The 21,817-nt window shown below is 37.0% G+C and overlaps 1 protein-coding gene across 1 annotated transcript in view; it reads right to left on the reverse strand.

The window, feature by feature from the left end:
* Window positions 1-21,817, reverse strand: part of FAT4 (FAT atypical cadherin 4) — a 172,165-nt gene that overhangs the window by 28,551 nt on the left and 121,797 nt on the right. The window contains exons 7-9 of the mRNA XM_051820332.2: window positions 18,625-18,805; window positions 11,986-12,236; window positions 5,124-9,473 (exon numbers count right to left, since the gene is read on the reverse strand). Of these exons, the coding sequence (XP_051676292.1) occupies window positions 5,124-9,473; window positions 11,986-12,236; window positions 18,625-18,805 (4,782 nt within the window). The remainder of the gene's footprint in view (window positions 1-5,123; window positions 9,474-11,985; window positions 12,237-18,624; window positions 18,806-21,817) is intronic.

Genomic DNA, 21,817 nt, shown 5'->3' on the forward strand with positions numbered 1-21,817 from the left:
AACTGTCTATATTAGGAGAGAGTTTCCATTTCACTGGGGAGAATTAATTCATATAAATGAAACATTTAAATTTTGTAGCTGAAAGCAAATAAACCCTTATAATCTAACATTTGCTCGAGAGATTATAAAACTATGATACAGACAAGTTTAAGCCTTCTATTTCCATATTCAGGTTTGGCAAAGCATTGACTGAATGGTTGATCACTTGGTACACAAAACCTAAGGTCTGAGTGACACCTTTTTTTTTTTTTTTTTTTTTTTGACAGGCAGAGTTAGACAGTGAGAGAGAGAGAGAGAGACAGAGAGAAAGGTCTTCCCTCTGCTGGTTCAACCCCAAGATGGCTGCCACAGCTGGCACGCTGCACCGATCTGGAGCCAGGTGCTTCTTCTCGGTCTCCCGTGCAGGTGCAGGGCCCAAGCTCTTGGGCCATCCTCCACTGCCCTCCTGGGCCACAGCAGAGAGCTGGACTGGAAGAGGGGCAACCAGGACAGAACTGGTGCCACAACCAGGACTAGCACCTTGAGTACCAGCGCTGCAGGTGGAGGATCAGCCTAGTGAGCTGTGGCACTGGCACTTGTTTTGTTTTTGATATAAACTTAAATATGTTTTAATACTCTTTTGCCACAACTTAAATTATTGCAATGATTAGACATATTTGTTAAAACAATTTTCCAAATTCTCCCACACCGTGAGAAGTAATAGACTTTTTAGTTAATTTCCATTCACTGATAAGAGGGTATCAGTTAATGTAGAACTAGTTTCCATAAAGCTATTTTCTACTTCCCAACATGACTACACTAATGCAGTTTTAAGTATGGCATGAAAATACATACATTTCAAATGCACAGCTAGACAATGTTGAGCCTAGAAATTCCATTTCATCATAATAACTTTGCCTAAAACATAGTCAAAGATTTTGTTTAGCACACATTTGTTCTGTGGCTTGCTCATGCAGCCACAATTGTTCTGCTCTGAAAGTACAAGTGTGACTCAGAGCTCATGACACTGCTAACTAAGCCCCTTTCTGTACATCACAGATCATATACACAACACACTTTTTCTGCATAAATAAAATTGGGAACCACCTTACAAGGCAAAAACATTGAACTAATGATTTCAGAATATCTTTTAATAAGGGGAAAATGTGGAAATAAACAAGCTACTAATCTAGAAACACAGCAATCAGGTTTTGTCTATTAAGGATTTGATATAAGCTTGTGCCTTTCACACCACAGTAATGCTGTTTCATAGAACTCCTTCCTATGTTGTTTTCTAACTGAATATGACAAATCATTTTAGAAATATGAATTTTTTCCTAATACAATGCCAGTATTTCCCAGTAGAGAATAAGCAATACCTATTGGCTATATTCTTTATTATTTATTCATCATAAAGAAAGTCACATTTCATTTCTTCAATTTCTTTCACTTTACAACCATACCTAATGTTCACATGTCTACCTTTACTTTCTTTTTCTGAGAAATTTCTTTTGTGTGTTGTTGGAAAGTCACACATATCAAATACAAAGATTAATATTCTTTTGAAGTATGAGCAAAACACCATTATGTCACAAAAACATTAGTAAATGTCAAAACTGTGCAGTTCATTTCTTGAATATGAGAAATTAAAACTTTGAGGAGATTCTCTCATATATACTTAGTCAAATACTTGGACAGTTTTGGTCCCTAAATAAAATATGTAAAACAACAGAAACCCCAAAATTATTTATCCTATAAAACTCAACCACATATTTTTTAACCCTCTTTAGAAATAGTATGGTTTACAATCTTGGTTTAAAATGACAGCAAAATAAAATTAGGGATCAGTCTTTCTGTGTAACATTTATATTGCTATTTACTACCTACAAAATGATATTTTAACAGAGATGTCAGAGTTTAATTTAAATATAAACTGCATGCAGTTAGTCCAAAATGAGGAGTGGAAAAACACCCTATAATAAATAAGACTTATCTATGTATCAAAACATACAATACCTAAGGAAATGACAGAAGTTACAAATTTTGAACATAGTTTTGAGAATGAATTTCTCAAACTTAAACTCAATAGAATTTGATTCTTGAGTATATGACAATACAAGTAAAAATTGGTATGAAAAAACAAATTGAGAATTTCATTTGCAATTTTGATTTAAAAGTTTTATTTTCTTACCATTTAATAAATAATTTTGAAAAATATAAAATGACTTTGCTAGGTACCTCATAAGGGAATTTCTCACTGAGTTTGGGAAAAAATAGTGTTTTTTTGGTTTTAAAGCATATAAATCATTTACTATTTAAAAATTTAGTTGGAGTTCTCTATTTAATGAATATATACTTCTTTTGTAAGCCGTGAGGTTTTTATACTAGATATTAGGTTCAAAGACACAGTTTGAAAACAATGTTTAAATTATTATTAAAAATGTTCTTCTTTTTGTGAGAGAAAGATGTTATAATTTTACCTAGAATCAAAAGAAAGCCTCTGAATGCGTATTTCTCAGATTTGGAGAGTTTATGTCCTACTACCCAATTAAAAATCAACAAAATTTTTGTTGTTCTGTCTATATAAATTGTACTGTTAATGGCGTAATCCATATCACTACATGCAGCAGTTTTGAATTACTCCAACATGCTTCTGGTAAAACAAGCTGTTGTGCTGCAGCACTGAGAAACAAATCCTGGCCATTAATTTAATTAATACTGCAAGTCATTTAACAATACTTGTCAATGTCTTGAGGCTTGGCACTCTACTGATTGGACTTGCATACAAGAAGGCACTCATGCCTCTTGAACTCAAGGAGTCTTTGCTATAAAGACATGTTTACTTTCATAGCAACTCTTTACAAGAATAAACCGATCTCATTGCTTTGACATCCATCAGTTGTGTTAACATACATTATTTAGCACAGATAGGAGATGTGATTCAGAAAACAAATTCTTAGCACACAGAGAAAGAGAATTGCTCAAGATGACCGTAGATGCACAAAATGACGTCAATGTGTCCACAGATTTTCCAAGAATGTAGTTTAAAGTTACAGGAGAAAGTAGGTTATATCTTCATGTTCAGAGCAGAATATGAGATGGCATGTTGAAAATAAACTGAACATTTTGTGATTACACATGGTCTTTTCAACGACAATGTATGATCAATTTCACACGTCTAGGAATAGTTTAATGATGGATATGTAGAGCAAAGTTAAATTGTCAGCTGTAATTGGATCACCTCATGAAGATAGGATGATTTTTTATATTCTGTAGTTTTCTGAAGTCTCCTCACTTAATATCTTAGATCATATATATGTATATGTATATAGATTTACACTATTATAATATTGTTTTTGCATCTCATTTATACATGGAGTAGAATGGGGTTAACTATTTCACACCTAAATGGACTATTTTATATATATAAATATGTATATAATATACATGCTATTCATTATAAATATTTATGCTGATATGCTTATTCATTGTTTTAGCAAATAAAATTTGGTTTTGGCATATTTCATAAATGTTTCTCATTATTGCAAAAGGCACTATGAATATAGCCCATCTAAATACCCTGCCAAAAGCATTGTTTTTTTTTTAAGATCCTAAGAATACAAGTCTGGTATGACTCATAGCTACCTTACCCTACTGCGGCTTCATGACTTTTTATAAATTGTGTGATGTATCTCTATTACTACCAATACACTAATGCTACTGCCAGTTCTAATTAGCAAGGTCATTCATCAAATGTTGGACACTGTGCTAGGTGTTTTACAAGCATTAATATTTACTCAGTATAACAACTCTAATTATTCCCATTTTGTAGATAATCTGATTGAGAGTTAGTAGGTTAGCTGACTTCACAGAAGCAACTATCCAATTTCTTAATCTTATACTTGCTTGCAGTCCCTTTTCAATTGTATTTCAAGGAGTTTATTTCAAGACAAAGCCTGTATGTTTTGCCTCAACTTTTCAAACTTGCTTCATATCATCATCAAGAAACTCAATTCCTAATATAGAAAACATAACTCTTCACCTGTTGGGCTCTACTAAAAATATGACATCCAAATACATTTATTTTAAAACTTCTTTAACAATATAATTCTGTAAAACATCTACAAAATGTGATAAAACCCTTTCTTGGTTCTATTTCAATAGTACCTTAAATTGCACTTATAAGCACTATAGAGAAATCTGATATATGTATGTTCTAAACATGTGCAGTGTGATTATTATAGGAAAGAACTGTGCTCTCCTCAAACTCACCAACAGCATGGCATTTGATTACTAATACCTAGATAGGTGAAAGGTAGGTGGGTGGTAGATAGGTAGAGAGATACACATAAGATATAGAAATAGATTGAGATAAACATGTACCTGGACATCATATCCTGTTAGGGGGTAAGAGCTAACTAGATAAATTTGCTATTGTACGCTTAATGGTGCTTCTAAAATGTGAAGGTGAATTGTATTTCAGTTTTATTCTGATTTACCTGCTTTTCTCCTATTTCTTATAGTATAAGAAATAATAAGGAATTTGAACCTTAAAATATGAATTTTGCTGTATTCTTATCACTCTGTTCATGACTTTAAAACATTCTAAAAATGAAGATGAAATAGAAGAAACAACAACAATTATTAACAATTATGTAGGACAAAAAGGAATAGGTCTTATGTTTTGTGTATACCATATTTTTCAAACTTTGAGACTCTCCTTTAAAAAGATATTAATCTTTTTTGTTCTTGTTCAGAGGCATCAAGTAGAAGGACTAACAGTCTATGCTCTGGACTGACTCAGAGCTTTGAGCTCTGGAATTGACAGCGTAGGGTTGAGTCATGACACTAGAACAAATTAACTGGATTGCCCTAGAAAGATAATTTCACTTCTTTCTACTTCAACTTTCTTGCCTGAAAGAAACGGAAAATATTCCGACTTTGCAGGTTTTCTTATAAGAAGCAAATAAGACAAATACATATAAAATGCTTAGAAAGTGTCTAAACAATAGTAAATTTTTTTAAAACATTTGTTCCAATTATGCCCATTTTATGAAAAAAATGTTTAAAAATGAAAATTCCAATGCTTTCTACTACACGAGGCATGGCTAACATCTGAGTAAAGAACCAAAACATTATCATACCTGTGTATCCAGTTTTACAAACACAGTTGAAGCCTCCTGGAAAATTCTGGCAGACAGCACCATTCTTGCAAGGACTAGGCAGACATTCATTGACATCTCTTTCACAGGCTCTTCCCGTGAAGCCTTCTGGGCAACTACATGAAAATCCTCCCACTAAATTGTGACAGGTCCCACCATTGTGACAAGGTGATGGAAGGCACTCATCTATGTCTGTTTCACACCAGCTACCCGCATACCCTGGCAGACACTTGCATAAGAAAGGCTGCAGAGGTTCATTGGCCATGATGATAACTGGTAGACTCTCGTGACTTTTCAGCACAGAGCTCACAGCCAGTCTTCGTATACAGCTCCCTCCATTCTGACAGGGGCCATGAATGCATGAGTCGTGATCCACAGATTCTACCTTTACTCCACTCTGCCGAAGCAGGATCTCTTTGATGCTTTCAAAGAAGGTGGCTACACCACTGGGATTCACATACTGATTATTATTTCGCTTCACAGCGGCCAAAAGAAATGTTCTATTGCTTTCTTCATATGCACCATAGAGCTGCACAGCAGTGCCCAGGCCTGTGAGCTGTGAACTGGCAATGCGTAAGAAATGAAGGTAGTGGTTAGTCAAGAAGTCCTTCACTGTCGGTACTGCAACACGAAGTAAGATGCTGTTGTCCACTGTGGCATTGGAAAAGCCAGCAAAGAAGACTCGGATGTTGCTTGTCACTGTGCTGTGCACGCCATCATTGCTCAGGACAGTCAGATCAAAAGTGCCATCTGTGGATCTCGGCTGGGAATTCAGATCACAAGTGCCCCCTGGAATACTGAACAGGCTTGTAACTCCAGAAGTAAGGGAGCAGTGGAAGCTATCTAACACATCTGGATCCTGTGGCTTCACAGAGCCCAAAATCCCACCAGGAAACAAGTTGCCATAGTAATTAACAAATATCTCCACTGTGCGAGACTGTGAAGGATTGTCATTTTGGTCTATTACTGTGATGTGCACAGTTCCTGTGGAAGACATCTGGGGAACACCAGAATCCCTAGTAACCACAGACAGATAGAAGTCTGAAATCTGCTCTCTGTCAATCTCTCGGGTCGTGCTCAGAACTCCGGCAGTATTCAGACTGAAATAATTGGTGGCAGGACCCGTGCTCAGCAGGTAATAGGTAAAGGGGCCTTGATTAGGAGGCAGATCAGGGTCAGTGGACTGCAGGGTCATCACTAGTGTTCCTGGGCGTTTGTTTTCCATCACTTCGCCTTCACTTATGGTCAACATGGGCCCATTATCATTGATGTCCTCTAGGGTGACTAACAAGGAGGCACTTCCCGTAGCTGAGGGGGTCCCTGAATCAACAGCCAGAACTGTTAGATTGTAGACGGGTAGGGTCTCTCGATCTAACTCTGCAGTAACAGTGATCTGTCCTGTCTGTGGATTGACGGAAAAAGCACCATTTTCATTCCCTGATCCAATGAAGTAAGAAAACCTGCTCCAGCTGGGGATGGAGTCTGAGTCGAAGGCACTGACAAAGGTCACGTGAGTTCCTATGGGGACCCCTTCGCTGATTTGAACACTGTAGATGCTTAAACTAAAAACAGGTGGGTCATTGGCATCTAGCACAGTGATATTTACAGTGACCTCATCTATATCTGCACCCCTAATGCTTCCAAAATTCTTGGCCAACACCTTCAAAGAAACCCTTTCTTCTTTTTCTCGATCAAGAAGTCCAGAAACATAAATTTGTCCAGTCTTCTTATTGATCTGGAAACCCTTCTTTCGACTATCACCAAAAATCAAATAGTGTACCTCCCCATCAGCGCCCAAATCACGGTCACTGGCAAATACCTCTCCAACAATAGTACCTTTAGGAGCTGCTTCTGAGATTTCAAAATAATAGAGTTTGGAGACAAAACGAGGCACATATTCATTTGTCCCTTTTAATTGTATGTTAACCGTAGCAAAGCTACACCTTTCTTCATCAGGGACATTGAAGGCTTTCACAGTAAGATGGTAACTCTGCTTGGTTTCAAAATCCAGGAAACCTTGAGTTGTGATGACTCCTGTGTTAGGGTCAATGACAAAGAGGTCGCTGTCGGATGTCTGTACGGTATATGCAATCACAGCATTTGTTCCAGAATCAGCATCTGTTGCATTTAGGTGGATGACTGTTGTCCCGCTAGGGGCGTTTTCCAAAACGGTGGGGAAATAGTCGTCAGGGATGAATATTGGAGAATTGTCATTCACATCAATGACATTGATGGTCACAGTGCAGTAACCAGTTCTTGCAACCCATCCCCCATCTGTAGCACTGACAATCATTTCATGCTTCTGGCATAGTTCAAAATCAAGAGCTTTGGCTAGTGTCAGTACACCTGTGGAGGAGTTGATTGCAAAAATGCCCCCTTCATTTCCTGAAGAAATGCTGTACCTAATCAAGCCATTCATTGCTGCGTCTCTATCTCTTGCAGAAACAGTTCTGACAATGGCCCCAATACTCTGGCTTTCTGGTATGGTTGCACTCAAGTGGTTTTGGGAGAATTCAGGTGTATGATAGTTTTCCTCAGTGACAGTTATTTGAACAGTTGCTTGGGAAGAAAGAGGAGGGTTTCCTTTATCTTTTGCAGTGACTGTGATTAAAAAGTTTTGGTTCAAGTCAGAGATCAGGGAAGATGCTACTGAAATCCACCCTGTGTTATTGTCCAACTTAAATTTTCCTAAGTGATTTTCATTAGACATGAAATACTCCACTTCAGAATTCAATCCAAAATCTTTATCATCCACTGCAGTCACTTTGATTAACTTTGTACCAACTTTAACATTTTTCGTGACTGGAGTGAAATACTGAGTTTGCAGAAACTGAGGTGCATTGTCATTACTGTCCACTGTGTTGATGGTGACTGTCGTCTCACTGACTAAGGAAGGTTGCCCTCGATCTGAGGATGTCACTATAAAACTATGCCTGTTGATATTCACATTACTGAAGCCACTGACATTTTGGTATTTTAAGACTTGTTTATTGAAAATCTCTCCAGTGGTGGCATTAATCCTAAAATACTCTGACTGAGATTTTATAAAATAAAACACTTGTCCATTAGATCCCTCATCAGGATCTGTTGCAGAGACCTGAGTTACTTTGGAGCCAATCTCAGTCAGTTCAGGGCAATCTAAATAATAGGAGGGCCTACTAAATCTTGGAGCATTGTCGTTGACATCTGTCACAAAAATTGTGACATCTGTGCTCACAGTCCACCCAGAGTCATGGGCAGAAACTCGGATTCTGTAGCGATCTGTGTCTTCTCTATTTAAAGGTCTACTAATAATGATATCGCCTGTGCTAGGATTAATCGTAAATGGAAGACTCGTGTCCATTATGGAATATCTACTAATTGCATTTACACCAATGTCTTCATCAGAAGTTGTGACACGAGTCACAGTGTATCCTAAGGGGGAATTCTCAGGAACGTGGGCACTAAATATTTGAGAAAACCTAGGGGCATTATCATTTTCATCTAAAATGTTAATGATAACCTTTACTGAGGCACTCTGAGAAGGGGACCCTTTGTCTGAAGATTTTATGGTGAGCACATAATGAGATACTTTTTCTCTGTCTAAAGGTCGAATACTTCTAATTTCACCAGTAGCATGATTGATACTGAAACTATTTTCTTCATTGCCATTAACAATCTCATAATCTAACTGTCCATTGGGTCCACTATCCTTGTCCACAGCTGATACAGTAAGGATTTTTCGAGGAGAAAGGTTTTCCAATATTTCAGATACAAATGGATCTTCCTTAAAAACTGGGGCATTATCATTGACATCCAATACTGTTATGTCCAGCTTCTCATAGGAGGAGAAGGGAGGGAAACCTCCATCTCTGGCCTCTATCCAGATGACATATTTTTGTAACTGTTCAAAATCCAGGGGTTGACTAATGGACACTTGCCCCGTTAACTGATCAATCTGGAAAGTATTGCCAAGATTTCCACTTGCAATGTAGTAGGACAACGGGTCTCCTCTCAGAGAGGATCCCGTAACAGTGGTGACAAGAGTGTCTACCGGTTGGCTTTCAGGAAACATGAATGTTTGTTCTTTGGCTCTGACTTTCGGGAAATCTGCCTTGTTCACAAATCTAACAGTCACTGTTGTAGAATCTGTCTTTGGAAAAGCGCCACCATCTTTCACATGTACGGAAAATGTCACTTCTGAAGCTCCATTTAGTGGTCCAGCTGCCATAATAGCTCCCCTCAGTGGATCAATATGAAATTTTTCAGAGTTTCTACCCGAAAGGGAATAATGCAGCTCAGAATTGGTTCCAATATCAGCATCTGTGACTGTAACCGCAAAGACAAAGGAACCTATAAAAGAAGGAGTGTGCAGTTATAATCACACGGGATCCAGTTAAAACATTTGGTAGTATATTAAGGCATATAAAACACTACATTGCTGCCACACATGACTTTATTTTCTCATAATTACTGAAGAGAACAGTATCTCCTATATTTTCTCTAAAGTTTCCAACTTAAATCTGCTTACTGACAATCTTCAGAGACTGGCTTGCCATTTTCTAGCTAAAACCCACACAGTCTGCTGGATTTAATATTTTCCGGTATGCCTTTGAGAGAAGCATAGTGAAGAGAACTGGCTAATCATTCAGAATCATAGTTCCTAGGAGAAAAATCTGCACATAATACAACATTCCAAGAAACATGAAATATGTGAGATCTGCAAGGAGGTATACTTCTAAACAATGAACAAAGGTTATTGTTCTACTGTGTTATAAAATACCTTTCAATTAGTGTATAGAATCACATCAACAAAAATTATGTTCAAAAATACTGCTGATTACTTATATCTACAATTTCATAGCAAACTTCCTTTATTATCACATGTAGATGATGTATGTATCTATAAACATGCAGAAATAAATGTAGATAATCATAAAGTAGTAACAAATAAGAACTGAGGGATAATGAACTTTATTTGGATTCCAAAAATTAGTGCTTGAAATGAGTGCCAATGGAACAGATTGTAGGAGAAATATGCAGAAAAAGTGCCATAAGGACACATTTTCAGTATACTCATTCAGAAACTCTTCCCAAACATGCACCCTTACTCCTATGGAAGAGAATGTGATGAAAGTGAAAAGTCTTTTATTTTGAAATGACAATGATTCTGATTAATTCTAATAAGTCTAATGAGGAAAAGATGCTTAAGCACACCTCATTTTGCACAAGAGATGCTGCACTGCACCACTTCACACTGGATGCAATTAGAATCACGCCCGTCAGCCCATTTCAGCTAAAGATCTTCAGCAAGGATTGATGACTTTGATATTTACATTTCTTTTTGATAGAATGTTAGTGTGTACATTCAGGGATTTTATGCCCTTAATTGGTATCAATGAGACATTCTCGGTTACCAGCAGATCACAGATTTCTGAGAATAGAAATACCAGGCCCACTTATTCCTTTCTTCTAATTAAAAAGATTTTCAAGCAAGGAAGATTAAATTAATTATGAGCCACATTTGTGTGTGTTTTCTGTTTGAATATTCATCTAAAAATTACAAATCACAGAAGATCAGAACAGTCCCCAGAGGACTATGCCATTTTCTGCAAATAAGCTAATGGTATCAATCCAATCAAAGAAGCTAATGGTATTAATCAATGATATGAATTTAAAGGAGATGCAGATGGAAAGCCATGACACGGTGGCAAAAAAATAATCTAAATGAAAGATCCTGGTGAACAAGAGCCCAGCAGAAGGAACAGGCCATCAAGGAGGGAGGCGCCTTTCTCTGAAGGGAGGAAGGAACCTCCACTGTGATACGGCCTTGACTAGACAAGTCCAGAGTTGGTGAACTCAAGGGGTTTCCATAGCCTAGACAGCTCATAGCAAGAGTCTCGGGTGATTGCTGACGTCATAAATAAGAGTGCTAATTGTTAAATCAACAATGGGAGTCACTGGGTACATGCTCCCCACGTAGGATCTCTGTCCTTAATGTGTTTTACTATGAAACTTAAAGACAACACCACTAGTCGAACAATACCCTATACCTTGTGTGGTTGTGTGAGTGCAGCCTGTTGAAATCCTTGCTTAGTGTATACTAAGTTGATCTTCTGTATATGAAGGTGATTGAAAATGAAACTCGATGAAGGGCGGGATGGGAGAGGGAGTGGGAGAGGGGAGGGCCGCGGGAGGGAGGGAGGTGGGGGGAGCCACAATAGTACAAAAGCTGCACTTTGTAAATTCACATTTATTAAATAAAAAAACTGGAAAAAAAATAAAGGAGATGCAGAAAGATAAATGCATATTGTCATTCTGAAAGGGGACCATAAATAGCTCCATAAGCTTTCTAATAAAATTCATCCACCAAAACTAGCATAAAATAAACTAATTAGAATTATTCATTAATAAAATAATTCTGGAAATCTACTGGTGAAGGATTAAACACTCATTTTCTATCAACAAATATATTTTAATGCCTATTACCTCCTATATAATGTTTCAGGTATTGGGATATGGCACAAAAAATAGAGAAAATATCCCTTCTCTCAGGGAAATTACATACCAATTATACCACAGAGGAGAGGTTTCTTTGACTATGAAGAGATACGTATTTCAAGTATGTGCAATATATAACAACAGTAAGAATTTTAATAGGAAAGATGTAAGTTATGAAATTAAATACACAACTGACTAGGAATAGAGTCAGGATTCAAAGTTCTTTCAATTTCATTAGCAAAACAATCTGAATTTTATAGGACTTGCAATGTTACGCTAGATCAGAGATTTTTTTAAAAAAATTGCATAATATATTGAAAGAAAGATCTGATATACAACAGGCTTCAAGAGTTGGTTTGATTACCTGGAAGAGTTGGAGATGGGATGTGTGTGACATATGGGTGATGTTGAAATCTGGGTGGATTGTCATTGACATCAGTCACAGTGACGAGCACACTGGTGGAACTGGAAAGAGGCTCTGGAGATCCGGCATCACTGGAGACCACCACTAAAGTATAATTATCTTTTGTCTCCCTGTCAAGCAATGCACTGGTGATGATTTGTCCCGTGGACGGGTTGATGGTAAATTGAGAGTTTCCACCAATGATGCTATAACTAAAGCAGAGAGCAGAGATAGATATATTTCTTTCAGTTTTAGTACTGTGGCATTTATTTACTAAGGCTGAAATGTAAAGAAAAACATGGCAAATAATTCTGCATAACAATGAAAGAATATGACTAGAAGATAAGTATTTTTAAAATGTTGGGACCATTCCACTAACAGTCTTCATTGCGAGGTACCTGGTGGCCTCTAGCAAGTCTCCAGAAGTATTTTAGGACTCTCAAATCATGCAACCCCTCTAAATAAACCCAGCAGACCATTGTGACTTAAATAAATGAACCTGAAAACATAAATGAGGGCCTTGCTCTTACACTGTGGTTAGCAGTCAGCATCACAAATGATTGACTTTTAACTGAAGTTAGAATTATTTTGCTCTTGTATACTATAAAAAACTAGAAAAGATCAGTTGAAAACTTTCTTTATTCTCTAAAGATAAAACACTGTATTTGACATATATGGGCTATCCAGAACAACTCATGAACTGATTATTTACACTGGGGCATTCCTAGTTACTAATTCTCTCGTTTGTCAGTCCTCATATGGTTATGTTACTTTTTGTCAGGGCAAGTATGACATCTTCATGGATATTTTGATGCTAACCAGATTGGTTAGCAGGCAAGAGTTTCCACTGAGAATAGCTTCTCTTCTTTCAGAAGAGTAAACCTACCTATCTGCATAAATCTCTGATTTTCTATCTGAGCCAAAGTCCCAGAGATCATTTTGGAAAGAAATATTTCAGCCTGAAGGTTCAGAAAATGGCTGGGTCCAAAAAGTTGAATGGTAGTAAGGAGACAGACATCTTTAAAAGCTTTCATCATTATCCCCCCAAAAGATACATCCTGTTGGAGTTAACTACTCTTCTATAGTTTGGTTGGTGTCCATGTAAACATAGCAACAGGATGTGTCTAATGTAAACTGCAGGGAAAAAATACTACACTGCAGCCAATGGGCTGTGCATTCTTCCTGTTACATTACCAGCTTAAACATTTCGGCAATTTCATCCTACTAAACAATAAACCATTAAGCAGGCAATCTTTTAAATAATTATCTCACTTATTTGAAGGACAGAGTTAAAGAGAAAGAACGAGGGAGAGACAGAGAGGGAGAAAGAGGTCTTCCATCTGCTGGTTCACTCCTCAAATGGTTGCAATGCCTTCTTAAGATTCTGGCCTTGGGGCCGGTGCTGTGGCACAGTGAGTTAAAGCCCTGGCCTGCAGCGCCGGCATCCCATATGGGCGCAAATTCTAGTCCCAGCTGCTCCTCTTCCAATCCAACTCTCTGCTATGGCCTGAGATAGCAATAGAAGATGGTCCAAGTCCTTGGGCCCCTGCACCCCTGTAGAAGAACCAGAAGAAGCTTCTGGCTCCTGGATTCAGATAGGCACAGCTCTGGCCATTGCAGCCAACTGGGGAGTGAGTCATCGGATGTAAGACCTCTCTCTCTCTCTCTCTCTCTCATTTTCTCTCTGCCTCTCCTCTCTCTGTATAACTCTGATTTTCAAATAAATAAATAAATCTTTAAAAAAAAGGATTCTGGCCTTTATAGGTTTTGTCTTGTACTATGTTCTTAACAGTTACTCAGCTGAGTTTTTTTTTTTTTTTAAGATTTCCAGTGTTTTGATGACTCCTTAATGTGTACTAAACATACTACTAGGAAATTTATAAATATATTAATTTAAATTCTAAAACAGTTTGGCTTAGTATTGGATTTTTATAGGTGAGGAATCTGAATTTAAGGGCCATTAAAATAGTTGCACAAAGAAACACATAATCTGTAAATGGAGGATCTAGAGTTTGAGTTTCTGCCCTTGTATCTTCAATAGGTCCTTTTCCCATTGTACTACAATATGGATAAGGTGAAATTTGGCTGTATTGAGGCAGGTAATGCTGTGTTTGCTCAGGGTGAGTCAATGCAGAATCGGTTCATAGTTATTTAGTTCAAAGCAAATCAACAAACATGTTAAAAAATTTTCTGATTAAAGAATAATAAACTATTTCAAATTATTTGCATAAAACATTATTATCTGAACTCTGAATCAATCATTTGAAATCTAAAATATTCCCATTTGATTATTTTGACCACTATTGCCTCTTTCTGAGATAAACTAGGAAAGTGAAGCACTTTGCTACATGCTGCAAGAATACAATAATACAGTAACGGCTTAGAGACTGGACTGTGGAACACAATTCACCTGAATATGAAGTTTCTGCTCACTAGCAGCACTCAGATTCATAAAATGTCCTAACCTTTCTAAGCTTGCTTTCTTCGCCTTTCACTTGGTGGTTTTCAGTATTAAATGTAATTTTGTGTGAAAAGCAGTTTATATTGTGATTGATACATGATAAGCACTACAAAGGCTAGGTTTGCTTAGAACATGGGGACATAAATAATCATAATGTAATAATGTATGGTATACAATCTATCTTAATGTAACTATATATTTAGATAGTGAAATAAATAGATGTATGAAAAAGAGATATGACAAATGGGTTAAAAAAACAAACCCTGGTTTCAAGTCTACATTCTAAATGGAAGAAATTTATGGAGAAATGTAAATATAAAACAGGGCAATAGGTTAAAGTGCTGTGACACTGTTAAGAGGTTCTATTCTAGGTATTTAGAAGACAGAACATTTTTGACAAGAATGTTTAAAATAAGCCTTCCTCAGAGAAGGCCAAATTTTAGATAAGTTTTAAAGGAACTAGCAGCCTTACAATGGTGTTGCAAGAAGGAGAAAACAGTATTCTGGGCCAGTAGTTGGCAAACTGTTTCTGTAAAGGACCAGGTAGCAAATATTGTCAGTGTTGGGGGGGGGGAGCACAAGAACTCTGTTGGAACACTGCCATTCCAGTGCAAAAGCAGTCATCAACAACATGTACATGAGTGGGCATGGCTGTGTTCCAGGAACACTTTATGTACAAAAGCCGGCACTAGGTAAAGTTGGCTTGCAGGTGGCATTTTGCTGAGCCCTGGTCTAGGCAATAGTATGATTGGAACAAAGCCTTAAGGCTTGGGGAAGAACAGATCTGTTTCACAGGAGAAGAAAATGATCTGGTGAGGCTGAAATGTTGGCTATATGTTGGGGCTTTGTGTAGAATACACTTGGGAAGACACTGGGGCCATTTATAGAGTGACTGGGATGGCGTTATGCCATCCACAGGCAAACTGGAAGTTGAGAGGTTTTAAGGAAGAGAATGTTACTGAAGTGAAGACAAAGAATGCTCAAACTGGCTCATGTTACTGCCATTTACCATCAGGCACCAACTCAGGCTTTGCTTCTTCCAGACTACTTTCTACCACCCCAAGAGAGGAATTGTCATGAAGTGTATACCTGTAATGTGGTAGCCCAGTGTTAAAACCGTCCACTGTTTCTCCCATTAGATGCAGAAGGAAACTTAGAATTCTTTCATATGGTGTACAAAGTCCACCCCCAATTCACTCTAACCTTCTTGACAGGCTTTGTTTCTCTAAAGCTATGCTCCTTGTCTTTGAACCTATTTGTCTTTGCCTACAATGGCTTTCATCCCTTTACTCGTCCATAAATCACTTCTCTATCTTTCTAAAATTCTAATTACTTTAATAAAGGAAGCTGGGTCTTGGGGATACGGAAACTGTTTATACTACTTCTCAATTCTTTTTCTGTGAATTTAAAACAATTCTCAATTAAAAAGATTTAAAAGATCATTAATTACTTGATGATTCTACTGATGTTCTCATGGAGAATTGACCATTCTTTGCACATCCTCCCATTCTATCCTTAAACTGTACTTGTTAAAAAGAACTATAATTATAAACTACACAATTACCTCCTGGATTGCACTTTCCTCCTTACAAGATCTAGAGTGACTGACTCCTTAGAATTTAACAAAGTGTGTGGTATAAAGTAAAGAATATATAGTCATACAGTATAGTGTAGCATATGGATTGCAGGGATTAGAAACCAGAGGCAGGGAAGTAAGTTAATTTTTATTATAATAGTCTAGGCATGACATAATTATGGACTGAACTTGGATCTTGGCAGGAGCAGTGCATTGAACAGAATGGGTGCCAGAGTGGTCAGAAAAGAAGAAACATGAGAATCTGCCCAATGATTGAGTGTAGGAGGAAAAGAAGACACTCAGCCACAAGGTGTGGATGAAGAAAGCAAGGTACCATTATTAAAGAGAAAGTAGAAAACCAAGATGAGAAACAGAAGAGCTTAGAAATTTCCCATATACTGTGTTTATGATGTCAACAGAACCTCTAGGTAGAGTAGGTCCACCAGAGAATTATAACTATAAGGAGGCTCTGGGATACACTCAGAATTGATGGTCCATATAGCACAATGTTATATTAGTATTATGTTATATTATCATATATATGTATATATATTAAAAATGAGTGGCTTCAGTCAACAAATTCGCTATCACTCACTCTCTCTCCCTCTCTGTTTTTCTTCACTTTCTCCCTCTCTTATTCTTCCCTCTCTCCCTCCATAAACATACAAAGATAAAGAAAGGAGAGAACTGAACGAAAAAAATTCTGTGGAGAATGTTTAATGACTTTCTAGGGAAAGAAGGTCCAATTCAGAAACCAAATTAGGTGAGATCAGATAAAAACACCATGCTTACTTCCATGCTATTGACCTGTACTTCAGCTTAAGGGGCACCTCCTTTGAGACCCTACTGCTATCAGAATTGAATGTGCCCTCGCTAATGGGTTGAAATAATCACCAAGGTGACAGCATTAGCAGATGAGGTCTTTAGAAGCTTATTAACTCAAATCATTGGATGAGATTAAGACCCTTATGAAACTATTTGGAGGACTGGGTTTGCTCTTTTCAGCCATGTGAGTGTGTGGTGTTAATTCCCTCAAAAGAGTACAGCAACAAGGCACCAACTTGGAAACAGAGATTAGTCCTCTCTGGACCCAAAGCCAAACATGGAAGTGATTTGATCTTGATTTTACCAGCCTCCATAAATGCAAACCATAAATCTATGTGATTTACAAATTACCCAGATTTGGGCATCTTGTTACAGCAGCACAAATAGACTGTTGATACCACTCAAAAAAAACCAGTCAAATCTAAAAACCCTCCTTGTTACTCTATTATTATATTGTCTCATTTTTTTCTTTTGACAGGCAGAGTTTTTTTCAAGGTTTTATCTACATAGGAAATACTCTGTTGTGTATTTAATTGTGTACCTCAAAAAGAATGCAGGTCCAAAGACAGCAGAACTCTTGTTCATCACTTTTATTCCTATCAGCAAATCACTAAGTATTTATTAAATGAGAACTATTTCTGAGGCTCCTACATTGACTCATTCATCTCTGCCAGCAGAAAGAAACCAATTAAAGCAGTTTCTCAAAAGGATTTTTGTTAGAAAGAAATGATAAAATAAATACTAATCAAATCATCAGATCAATACACGTGTTATCCTTGACTGATACTTCTGGAGTCGTCAAACCCCTTCTAATTTATGTAACACCATGATGTGTGTGGGGGGTTGGAGATGTTCAAAAATATTTATGTCTTTTGAGTTTTTTGTAGAAAACTTAGAAATCTTCATTTCTTATACCATAGAAGCGGGGCATGGACAAAGGGGACAAGCTAGATCAACTAACTATTCACAATTTAATTGTCTTTAAATCCTGTTGGTAAAAGCTACCACATTGCATTTTTAAGAGGGTTTAAGTAAAGTAAAATAATTTTTTAAGCTAAAAAAAGTAAGTAGTTCTATTGGAACTAGTAGTGGGTGAAAAATGGCCAAAATTCTTTGACAGTCCTCCCATAAGAGGTGGTATGTATTTCCGCTCAGTGAATCTGGGCTGGCTATGGCCACTTTGGCCAATAGAGCATTGAGGAAGTGATGCTATGCTGCCTCTGAGCCTGATCTTTAAAAGCCCTCGGAGATTTAACCCAACGCTCGTGGAGCCCAAGGCCAACCATGTAAAACGTTCAACTTTTCTGCCAAAGAACCTCTTGGAGAATTCCTAAGACTATATGAATGCCTTAGGGGCTCAGCTGAGCCTGACTTTCCAATCATCCTTGCCAGGGTGCCAGGCATGTGAAGCTGCCCTACAGATCACCAGTCACCAGGTAAACAATGCTAAGTGACAACAGTCAATCATATGACACAGAACGACTACCCATTGTATCCTTGAATTACAAAATCATGATACAATAAAAATTTAAAGTATAAACACAATTTTGAAATGATAAAATTATTATTGTTTAAAACTTCATTTTAAGCATAACTGGTTATTTAGCAATAATTATGCAGAATAGAATAGAACCACATGTTAATATGAAATTTCCAATGAAATTGAACATTAAATTCATTTAGTCCAAAGACTAATGTTTCCTTAGAAGACAAAGTTCACAGAGGCAAATTCACTGACCTAACAACTGCATTTGTTGAAGCATCAGCATCTGAGGCATTCACCAGCAAAACGTCTGTTCCAGTTGGGGCATCTTCAGGAATTGTTGTGAAATACATTTTACTTGCAAAAGTAGGGACATTGTCATTGACATCATCTACTATGACATTGATTGTGCCAGTTCCAGTCAAGGGAGGGAATCCTGTAAAGACAAGAAATTCAGGTCTTAATGTTCAAAACTGATGAAAACAGAAGATAAAATAAAACAATTAGCTACAGACAGAATTATTGAAGAGAACTTGAAAAATATGTTGTCAGAATTTCTGAATACATAAGAAAAAGTGATTGATCTTTAATTATAAGAAAAAAGTTCCATTTATGACCTAGAATTGTAACTCTTTCCTAGTGATTCTGCACAAAAGCAGTATGTCACATACTTTCATTCTTTTTTAAAGGTGCTGGTTCAACAATGCAGACACAATAATATAATTTAAATTCCACAAAAAAGCAATGCTGGTGATTTCTCTAAGCTTACATTAAAATGGAACAAACCAGATTTGGAGAATCCCCACAGGCATGGAATAGCTGGCCAATTAACAAGGCACTGCTCTTAACTGTATTTTTAGCTGTGACTACCACTGTTACAGCCAAAAATTCCAACTTGAGTCGCCGAAGTACAAAGATCTGTTTTTCTATTTCAATAAATATTTGTTCTTAGAAAAGAAAACCTTCAAGTCATATCTGAAAACTATAATCCTTTCAGTTTCTGGAAATAAATTTATGTTGATGAGCTGATATAGAATTTTTGTTATATCTATTTAATATTCAATTAAATGTGAAGTTATTTTTATTTCCTGCTTCAGTTCTCTTATCAGCAAAGGAGTGTACTTGAAAAAGTTCATGGAAAAATGTAACTAAGAGACTAGTCTGTTTTGTGCTCCAAATTTTGAAATCCATGTGTAATTTTTCATAGTGCCTATTTTAAACATTTAACAAAAAGTTGGAGTACACCATCAGTACAACACACAGTTAGCAGAATCATTTTCTGTTGGAGATCAGATGGCATAGTTGGTTAGAATTCTGTGGGTTGCCCCCATAACTAAAAGGCAAATCATGTTCCTTTGGTTGTATTTCAAAACCATTTTCAAGCTTTATTTTAAATAGAAAAATGAATATTTATTGAGCTGCATTTATCTAAAATAAAATAAAGGCCTAGATACACTCCTTATCTAATTAGGATATTATTTTTCTTCTGATAAAATTCTTTCTTTCAATAAAGTTATATGAAGTTTAAATGCTACTTATTGTTGCCACTCTGTTCTGGAAATACAGCCATTCATTCATTTCTTCACAATCTGTAAATTGCTTATGGATTACCCTTATAATCATAAAATAGTTTTGGGATTCACAGACTTTCACTACAATTTCTTCCAATAATCTTACGATTTGCTGATATGTCTTATATCCATATTCAAGCTTTTTCTATGTTTTTTTAAGATTTATTTTATTTATTTTAAAGACAGTTACAGAGAGAAGTAAAGATGGAGAGAGAGGTCTTCCATCCATTGGTCCACTCCCCAGATGGCTGCAGTGTCCAGAGTTGCGAGGATCTGAAGCCAGGAGCCAGGAGCTTCTTCCGGGTCTTTCATGCAGGTGCAGGGGCCCAAGGACTTGGGCCATGTTCTATTGCTATCCCAGGTCATGTCCTATTGCTATCCCAGGCCATAGGAGAGAGCTGAATCGGAAGAGGAACAGCTGGAACTAGAACCAGAGTCCATATGGGATGCCAGTGCTTTGGGCCAGGGCTTAAACCTACTGCACCACAGCATCATCCCCTTTCTATGTTCTTAATTTACAGTTACTGGTAGCCTGTTATAAATTAGCTTTTATTCTCAGATGTATAGAAATTTAACTCAACAGGATAGAAGATTATGGAATGCAGTAGTTTTGGTGATGTGTTATTATTGTGTCCCATACAGAAAGCCCAAATACTGTGCTAGATGAAAAAAAAAAAAAAATGTATAGTACTAGTTGAGCTGGGACCCATAAGGAAGAATGAACTCCTAGAAACCTGTGCAATTAAAGTTAGACTGCATATCATAATTGTTGTCTCTTATATATCTTTGTCAGTAAGAACTTTTTACATTATGCATTTGTTGTATATTAAAATATTTAAAAAATCATGAGTGCTAAAATCATCCCTATCAAGTGTTTGATTTTTACATTCAAAGGAAAAAAAGCCTTTGTTCCATTGGCTATATGAATAAATCATACTTTTAAAAAACTACATACACGGGGCAGACGCTGGGTGTAGCAGGTAAAGCCTCTGCCTGCAGTGCCAGCATCCCATGTGGGTGCCAGTTTGAGACCCGGCTGCTCAACTTCCAATCCAGCTCTCTGCTGTGGCCTGGGAAAACAGTGGAAGATGGCCCAAGTCCTTGGGCCTCTGCACCGGTGTGGGAGACCTGGAAGAATTTCCTGGCTCCTGGCTTCAGATTGGCGCAGCTCTGGCCATTGCGGTCAATAGGGGAGTGAACCATTGGATGGAAGAACTCTTTCTCTCTCTCTGTTTCTCATTCCCTCTCTGTGTAACTCTGACTTTCAAATAAATAAATAAATCTTTTAAAATAAGTACATTCACTTTTTCAACAGTTGCTTAGTGTAAACAATAGTAATCTTATGTCACAAATATTTCACACACATGCCAGCATAAATAGGGAAGTATTAAAAACACTGAAAAAGCACATCAAAATAGAATTTTAAAAAATCTCATGCAACAATTTAATATCAACAATAACAAATATTTATGGATAATTATGTCTGCAAACATTGGTTTAAGAAGTTTAGATAAATAATCTTATATACTCATAATACCAATGTCATCTCTATTGTTTTTATATGAATGAAATGAAGTTCAGAAAGGTTAAGTAGCTGCTATCTGTGTGGCATAGATCTGGAGCATTCGTCCTGGCAAACAGCAGCTTCTAGGTACTGCCAGCAGCTGGAAGGGTGTAGTTTGCTCTGATGCTCTGGCACTCACAACAAGCAGCAGTGACACTGAGCCTAGGAGACAACAGGTCCAAGCAAGAGGAACTGTCATTATTTGTCAGGTTAAGTTTGTGGAGCATTTGGAAACAATAATATTGGCACAGATGTTAAATTTCTCACAACTGAATTGTTAAAGCTAATGTAAATATTTTGGGGAGTATTGCTG

The sequence above is a fragment of the Oryctolagus cuniculus genome, chromosome 8 (genome assembly GCF_964237555.1).
Source record: "Oryctolagus cuniculus chromosome 8, mOryCun1.1, whole genome shotgun sequence".
Taxonomy (NCBI): Eukaryota; Metazoa; Chordata; class Mammalia; order Lagomorpha; family Leporidae; genus Oryctolagus; species Oryctolagus cuniculus.